This window comes from Aethalodelphis obliquidens, unplaced genomic scaffold (assembly GCF_003676395.1).
Source record: "Aethalodelphis obliquidens isolate GAN/ISIS:26980383/991018 unplaced genomic scaffold, ASM367639v1 scaffold953, whole genome shotgun sequence".
NCBI classification, from domain to species: Eukaryota; Metazoa; Chordata; class Mammalia; order Artiodactyla; family Delphinidae; genus Aethalodelphis; species Aethalodelphis obliquidens.
Window position 1 is genome coordinate 1 of NW_020838864.1, and position 8783 is coordinate 8783.

General features: G+C 44.3%; 1 protein-coding gene and 1 pseudogene across 1 annotated transcript; one reads left to right on the plus strand and one right to left on the minus strand.

The window, feature by feature from the left end:
- The first annotated feature begins 1464 nt into the window (after window positions 1–1464).
- Window positions 1465–4768, plus strand: LOC113616936 (tripartite motif-containing protein 43-like). The gene is made up of 4 exons (XM_027100295.1): window positions 1465–1722; window positions 2457–2479; window positions 3007–3104; window positions 4234–4768. Exons 1-4 carry the CDS (start codon window positions 1465–1467, stop codon window positions 4731–4733), a joined length of 879 nt encoding a protein of 292 aa, XP_026956096.1. The 3' UTR covers window positions 4734–4768.
- A 2855-nt stretch (window positions 4769–7623) lies between these two features.
- On the minus strand, window positions 7624–8650 carry LOC113616934 (MAU2 chromatid cohesion factor homolog pseudogene; annotated as a pseudogene).
- Between the last annotated feature and the right edge of the window lie 133 nt (window positions 8651–8783).

Here is an 8783-nt window from a genome sequence, read left to right on the forward strand (position 1 = left end):
TCAAGAAAAATGGCAGAGGAACTGACCCTTGGATGGTAAGTATGAGAATGTATTTCTCTTTGAAACAAGTTGAGGCAGACATGCTAGAAACTTATCCCTGAATAATTTGAGGTGAAATCATCATGTGCCATGAAATTCTGAGAATGGGTTGAACACCATTTAAAAACATTGTCTATGTACCATTTGAACCCACAAAACCCGCCTCTTGGGTTTTTTAGAATCTAATGGATCAGTAACCACAACAAAAATCCACTAGAAGAATGTGCCACAAGTGCTAAGGTGGAGGCACATGGAGTGTTGTGGACGATTCCACGCCCATGATTCGGGATCCCAGGGAAAATTTCTCATGTTTAAGATCAATCCCACGTCTGAAGATCAAGTGGGTGTTTAAAACTCCGTGGGTTATTTCAGGCACAGATTTCTGTAAGTCATACATTCCAGAAAGTAAAGGGCATATCATTGGGAACCACAAGTACTTCAGTCTGATTAGTACACGAGCCCAGGTGATACAAAGGAGACATGAACAGGAATTTAAGGGGTGTGCCTGTCATCGTGAAAAGCGACAGCTCACTAGCTAGAGAGTGATATTAGTTCAAGTAGGAGAAAATGTGACATGTTAAAGAAAGACCTCAGGGAGAAAAGGAACAAGGAGAAAGACAGAGATGGAGAGTGAGAGAGTGAATCCATCAATACTGAGAGGGAATATGCAATGGAATGAGGATGAATGACCTTCCAAACAATATGGGAAGGAGGCTGTGGCCTTAGAGGGAGGACAGAACCTGTTTATAGAAAAAAGGAGGGCAGAAAGAAAGGGCTATGGGCATTGGCACCTGTTTGAGGGCAGTAGGTGAGATTCTTAGGAAGATCTTTCCTGAGGATACTAACCCTGAGAGTAAAATGGAACATGGCTGCCCAGAGAGAAACTTGGGCTGTGGAGTTTGGGAGGATTGAGATGAGAAACGAATTTACTTATTAACATTGAGATGTGGATATTGTATATGATGTATGAATCACCCATACATTTCAATTGCTTGCATGGGGTCTTTCAGTTTTGAAAGCAGGCATATGAAAGAAATGATCCATGAAAAGATTTTCTCCAGATGTTTCAGGAACTCATGAATTTGATGAAAGTGGTTTGAGGAAAGGGTGGCTTTGGCTCTTGATGTAGTTAAAGACAATGAAAAGGGCTTCCCTGGTGGCGCAGTGGTAGACAGTCCGCCTGCCAATGCAGGAGACGCGGGTTCGTGCCCCAGTCCGGGAGGATCCCACATGCCGCGGAGCGGCTGGGCACGTGAGCCATGGCTGCTGAGCCTGCGCGTCCGGAGCCTGTGCATACCGCAAAAAAAAAAAAAAAAAAACAATGAAAAATAAGTGAAGGAAGGAGGAATACATTGATTTCTTAGAAGATACGAATTTAGGATGGATGTAGCTTCTTGGGAGAGAACATGAATCAGAGCAATCTAAATGCGGTTGAAATCCATCTCACAACAGTTCTACGTGTATCGATATGGAGACATGATTAGGAAAACTTATCAGATGGTAACTCCATTTCTTCAGGAGGAAGAAAATTACTACTTAGGGAGTATTATAAAAGAAAGCCAAAAGATTTGTAAGCAAATCAGAAAAAGACAAGAGGAAATGAGTGGTAAGAAGACAGACCTCAAAGTAATATACAAAGAGCTCATGAAAATGTCCTATAAACCAGATGTGGAGCTGCTCCAGGTAAGAACTGAGGACTGAAAATATTTTATCTGAAGCTCACACCTTCAATGACCATTAAATGGTACCAGGGGGATATTTATTCATCTCTTGCATCCTAAGGTGGGAGTCTCTCCTAGTTGGAAATATTATAGATGAAATGCAACTCATCCAAACCATGATTGAGCAAGCTTTACAGAATTGTTATTATGGAGACTCCCCAGGAATATTCCCTTCTCAAAATCTCCTTTTGTAGCTTGCTTCTGTCAAAACCAGAAAGGAGCAACTTATGTATTGTCATTCAGTTTTTTGATCTCCAGCTGGGCAATGGGAGAAACTTGTCAAAAGCTCATATATTTCCACCTCCTGTTGGGATATCCTAGGTTTGAGTTGCCTTTTTGGAGGGGCATATTACCCTTTTGGACAAGCCCTAGGAAAGACGAATTTACAGAGAGCTGAGGGTTGCAGCAATGCACAATCACTACCTTTGTCCTTTCTCTCACTCTCTCTCTCTCTCTCTCTCTCTCTCTCTCTTGCTCTTTCTCTTTCACCCTCAGGTTTGTTAATTTATGAAGAATTTAGATTCTTTCAACACATCGTGCCAGAATTTTCTTTAGGGAGAAAAAGGAAAACGGATTTTCCAGACTGTTTTCTTGTGGTGGTGATTAGATCTCTTCTGAAGTTTTCCCCAAACCAAATCCTGGTTGGCTATTTATGAAAAAGTCTAATCTTATACTTTTTAATTTTATTTTTGACAGGAATTGGGAGACAAACTGAAATGGTAAGTCTAATCTTGTGATGCTGACCAGGGCGCTGTGAAAGAGATCACGCTGCATTTAACAAAGGGAACACATAACTTACTAGATAATATTACATTGCTTGTGTGTGCATGTGTGGTGCCTGTTTTGCTGAGTATGATTTCCTGTTCCGTTTGAATCAGAACTTAGCATCAGAAGTTTGCTCCTGTGGTTTAGAGAGGTATGTGCTGCAGAGCTCAATGCAGAAGTTTCTAAAAGGCCAGTTTTTTTCTGATTTAAATTTCAAAATCATAAACACACTGAAGTGCAAGGACTAGTACTTCCCAGGCATTAGGTGAGAGAGGCAAGTATCTCCGAGAAATGGGGGTGAAATCAGGTCGTGAATTAAAGTGAGAAAAAATTTCCTAAGAACGGCATGATCCCATCCCATGATTGTGGAGAAAAGGATTTTGATAAGAGAGTTGAGCTGAAGGATGCTGACTTTTTCTTAAAGGCTGTGGTTAAGAAGTCCTGGCCAGCAGAAAGTTTAACCACATCTTCCTCCTTACAGGAGCGAGTCAGCACAGCTGCACATGCCTCAGCCTCTGCTGCCAGAACTCCGTGCACGACCCATCACTGGGCTGATGGACTGGCTCAACCGCTTCCGAGGTGAGTGTCACCCCATCGGTGTGTCCACCCTGAAAGGTCCTTCAGTAATGTTTCCACAGACAATCTTTCCCTCTTCATCTCTCACCTTGTACAGACAGCCTGCAAATAGGCATGTATAGACATATGAGGTCACAGGGTCATTAAAATCCTTACAAAATACACGCAGGCTGGTGCAGGGATAGATGTGATTCAGGCCTTATAAATTACTTATAAATCTGATAAATAATTTTTATAATGAAAAAAAGGACATGATCCAAAAATGGCTCCTTGAGCCCTAGAAATAGCATCACATACAATGTCAGTTGTTCACTGAATTCTAGAAAACGGGTTATTAATCCAGGATATTCCAATTTCAGGGTCTAAGTGCAGTTACTCAGAAGTCAAAAACATTTTTGCTTGAAAGTTTCTTGGCAATTGAATGTATGATGTGTTTTTTTCCATTGATATAATCAGAAAAAAATATATAAGCTACAAAAATTAGATGCAGAGACCAGGATTTGTGACAACAACAAGGAAGCAAATTGGTTGTTGATGAGCCACATAGAGCTTCATGATCAACCTAACTCTGGAGGGTAACGTAGCAGGAAGTGGAAGACTAGGCCTCACGTTGGAACCACATATCAAAGGCGGAAATTCCTACAAGGAAACCACTTTTAAGAAGCCATCCTTAGGCTTTGTTTCTGCAGTGTCCATTTGCTAACTTAACTGAGATGCTAGAATGATCACCAATTCTCTACTCTACAATGTATTTTTTTTTCCCTGAGCAGTGGTAGTGGAGGTGGAGGTGAGTTATATTGTCATGGTCTTGGAGGTGATCAGTGCCTGGTGTCCAGTCTTTTAGATGTCAGGAAAAGTACCCAGCCAGAAGTAGCCATGACCTCCCTATCCTGTATAATCTCTGAATTTTTAGAAAGTGTTTTCCATGCTAACTAGTTATCTGTTTCCTCAGCAGATATCCTGGCAACATTTGAATCCAATGTTTCCAGTTAGAACTGCACTTCTAATAACCTTAAGGTTTTTTTTTGGTTTTTCTCTCCCAGTGAAACCCTAGGTGGACCCTCTTCTCTCATAGACATAATATTATTTTTAACATTGATTTTGACTGGAGTATTCTCTCATCTCTCCACAGTAACAATTTCATTCCATAATGAAGTAAGCAGCCAGCACATCAGGCTGTTTGATGATGCAAGAAGTCTGAAGTATGAGCGTGACAGCCTCTATGTGTCTTTGGATGGCAGAACATCGCAGTATTTTGCTGCATGGGGATCCCGGGGCTTCACCTCTGGCAAACAGTACTGGCAGGTGGATGTGGACGGCTCTTGGGACTGGGCTGTAGGCATCTGTAAGGATTCCTGGACAAGGAAGGATGACGGCATACTGAAGGAATCCAACAGGGACAACTTTCTCCTTGTGTGTGTGAAGGAGGGTCATCATTACCGTCTCTGGACCACCATCCCGAACACTCCTCTGTACACAGAGAAACCTCAGGGCAGGGTTGGCGTGTTCCTTGATTTTGACAGTGGGAGTATGGGTTTTGTGGACGTTGCCAGGCGCTCCCTCCTTTGGAGGTACGAGGATGGCCTGTTCACTTTCCCTGTCAGGCCTTTCATTTGCACTGGCCACAAGTGAGCAGGGCTAAGTCAGGACCTGGACTGGATGCTCAGGACTCCTTCTCTGAGGGAACCCTTCTCAGCTGCAGCAAATCAAGGTTACTTCATTGTCTTTAGGCTCTTTCTACTGCAATGGAACCTCCTTTTATTGCTATTTGTTATAAAGATAGTGTCAAATGCAAACTCTTGTTGGTGTCTTCCATCTTCCTGACAATAAAAGCTTGCCTTATAGACGTTTGTCTGGAATATGTGACGTGGCTGTTCACCTGTGTTGTGAGCTTGCTCAACTCACCAAAGTGTGGGCGTGTGCTTCCCACTTCCTGATACCAGTACAGGAACCCAGGGCTTACACAGCATGGACAGACCTGGTCACCAACCAGACCCACGTCAGCCCCCAACTTTCTCCTCCTTCCTCATGATCTACTCTGTCCTACACATCAATTCACCCTCAGGGTGAAAACCGATTTGACAGAGAAATCTCCACTGACCCTGGAGACGGGGATAAGTCTTCTTTTCTTAGAGAACCCAGAATTTGCAGGTCCCTTACTTTTACAATAATATAAGGGAAAAGACCTAAAGAAAGGAAGTGCCTCATGAGGGGCACTGAACAAATCTTTGCCTGAATAAATTAATAAATAGACAAAACAATTATCTTATTGGAAAGGAGCTTTGCAATAAACGTTAGGGACTAGAATCTAAAAGTTTAAAGTTTCAGGATTTGAAGGTGGATGTCAAAAACTGATTAGATTACACACATTGAGCTTGAGCCCAATTGATTTTTAATTATCTTTGGAAAAGTGCATCTGTGTGTTGGAGGCTCTGTTAGTGTAGATACTAGAAGTGTGAGGGTGATTGTGTGTATTGCAATCAAGGTGGTCTTACATTATTGTTTTATATTATTTTAATTTAACTTAGGATCATCACCTAGGCCACGAAGGATGAGATGGTAGGACAGGGAACATTGTCTGTTCCCATTTTACCATCATACAATAGAGCATTGGTTTTTGATTTAAATGTTGCTGTCCCACACTGAATTGTATATTCACCATTGTAATTCCACCACTAAATATACTTCCTGAATATATTGTGATGAGTTTTTCAATACTGGTTAATTAAATTTACTATCTAGCTTATGTTATAAAACTTACTAGATCCTAGGGCTTCCCTGGTGGCGCAGTGGTTGAGAGTCCGCCTGCTGATGAAGGGGACACGGGTTCATGCCCCGGTCTGGGAAGATCCCACATGCCGCGGAGCGGCTGGGCCCGTGAGCCATGGCCGCTGAGCCTGCGAGTCCAGAGCCTGTGCTTGGCAACGGGAGAGGCGACAACAGGGAGAGGCCCGCGTACTGCAGAAAAAAAAAACAAAACAAGCAAAAAAAACAACTTACTGCATCCTAGTAGCAAGAGCTTCCTGTATTATCTGACATTTGAAATAAAAAGAATCATGTCTTTGGCACTAATTTTACAGATTTCATGTTGAGGAAGGAAGCAAATTGTATAGTTTGCAACATGGTTTTCCAAATACGTTCAACATTTCAGCCAAGGATCGAACCTGCATCCCCTGAGTTGGAAGGAGGATTCTTAACCACTGGACCACCAGGGAGGTCCCTATTTTATTTTTTGATGGTTCCTGAAAGTTATTTTACTTTGAATATACAGGAAAAGAGATCCACAAACGAGAAGCTATGTTCTATGGCTATGTCTTTTAAACAATATTTTGCATTTACAAAATTTTTTTTTCCTGATTAAAAGCACCAGCTGAAGATACAGGCTGCTAAAAATATAAGACAGTGGGCTTCCCTGGTGGCGCAGTGGTTGAGAGTTCGCCTGCTGATGCAGGGGACTCAGGTTCGTGCCCCGGTCCGGGAAGATCCTACATGCCGTGGAGCGGCTGGGCCTGTGAGCCATGGCCGCTGAGCCTGCGTGTCTGGAGCCTGTGCTCCACAACGGGAAAGGCCACAGCAGTGAGAGGCCCGCGTACCACAAACACACACACACACACACTCTCTCTCTCTCTCTCTCTCTCTCTCTATATATATATATATATATATATATACACATATATATATATACATATGTATATAAAAGACATTACAAACCCATTAAAAGAAGTATGCCAAACATGATTATTAAAAACCCTTTAAGGAAACAAAGACAATGCAACCAACAAATTTACCCACTGTGCCCAGTGGCCCTTTCCGATTTCCCTGCCTGCATTCCGAATAACTGGAACTGGGAGTGCTTACCCCAGTGGGAGGACCCTGGCCTCACCGACGGGCAACTGTGAGGACCCAACAGGGGAAGGCAGCTATGCGTCTGTGAGGGAACCTGGCACCCCGGGACCAGTGCCTCCAGAACCTTAGACCCTGAGGGCCCCACTGCCGATAGGACGAAGTGGGAGGCGCACACGAGGGGTCTGACCAGCTTTCAATAATTTACCTGCCAACAGGAATCTTTCTGCTACCCCCTCACACCCCTTTGTGCTTAAAGTTTGGACCTTTACTTATCTGTTTTTTGTAAACACTTAGCTGTATGACACTAGCTGTAATGTCTCCCTGGGGCCTCCCTTGCTGGCTGTCTTAAGTTCTTATGATTGAGAAACTGTGAGGCTCTGAATTTGGACTCACAGGAAGGTATTTACAACAGCTTTATGTAATCGAAAGATGCTGCAGTGAAGGGGAGGGTCAAAGCCCGCACGCACACATGCATGCACGTACACACGGGTTGGCTTCCATAAAGCTAGAGTGGAATATTAAATATCAAGTACTGAATTTTTAACTGTACACTTAAGAACTTATCCTTAACTTTACATATACATAGATAACAGAGTGGTCACTAAACGCACCTTAACATCAGGACAGACGGTAAGTTTTGAGGTTCTTATTTCAACTGTTCTATGTACAAAATGCCCTAGAAGCAAAGAAAGGCTTCAAGAAATACGCAGAGACAAACATGATGTAAAGTGCGACTGGCCTCCTCATAGCGTCCCTGGAAGACGAAGAGCCTAAGCACTTGGAAAGCTGCCGTTAGCCGGCAGTGCGAGCTGACAGGGAAGCTGTGGTCTGCACTGATCCTCTCCGACAAACTGAATAGTACCTCTTGGTGTCTACTTCCTTCCCTTATATACACACTCAACAGGTTGGTCACCATGAAGGCCCACAGCTCCTGGTGACTGGTGAGCCGCAAAGCTGTGGTGAACTGGGCTTTAGCATTGTCCATGCAGTTGACAGAGACACAATACAAGCCCGGCAGTGTATGCTGAGTGGTTGGAGCAGAGCCAGGGGGGTTGCTGGCACAGCTGACACACCTGGGACACCTCCTGCAGTGCAGTGGCCTTATGTCCTGTCACGAGCCTGAACGTGATGATGTGCTCAAGCAGGATTACTTGGAAGGAGGACAGGATGGGGCTGCAGTAGAGCACCTGGAGCTTCTCCAGCTACATGAGGGCCTGCTCTGTGGACTTCTGCACTTTCTCTAAGTAGCCGGCTTGCATGGAGTGCATCACAGTCACCAGGTAGACAAGCAAGCACATGTGTCCCTTGGGCAGCCAGTGGAAGAGGTTGGCGTGGTTGCTGGGCACTATCTTCTCATGTGCAGTATGGAGATGGTGTGGATGCACTGCGGCAGCCGCTTCGGGCACAGCTTCACGCGCTTTACCTGACCAGCACCCAGGTAGTGGGTAACCTGGAGCACCAGGAAGAAGACACACAGAGACTCCTTCTGGATAGGGTTCCCATGCCAGTTCTCAACTATCTGTCCACAGAGAGTCAGCAATGGGTGGACTTCCTGCAACTTACACTGCATCAGCTGCAGCATCCCTTTGCTGAGCAGGACCAGTGGCCGTGTGTACTCAGATCCCACCACATGGAGTGTTCTCGGCCTCCACACTCAGGAGGTTGCAGGCTGACACCAAGTCCTCTTGGTCCTTGGGCCTCATTTGTCTTGGGGGAAGAGGAATAAACTCCTGATTTCCCTCCCTTAGAAAAATGGACACAGACATCCCAGGAGCCTTCCAGAAAGAGCTCACCTGCCTCGTGTGCCTGAATTACCTTCTAGACCCACTCACCATA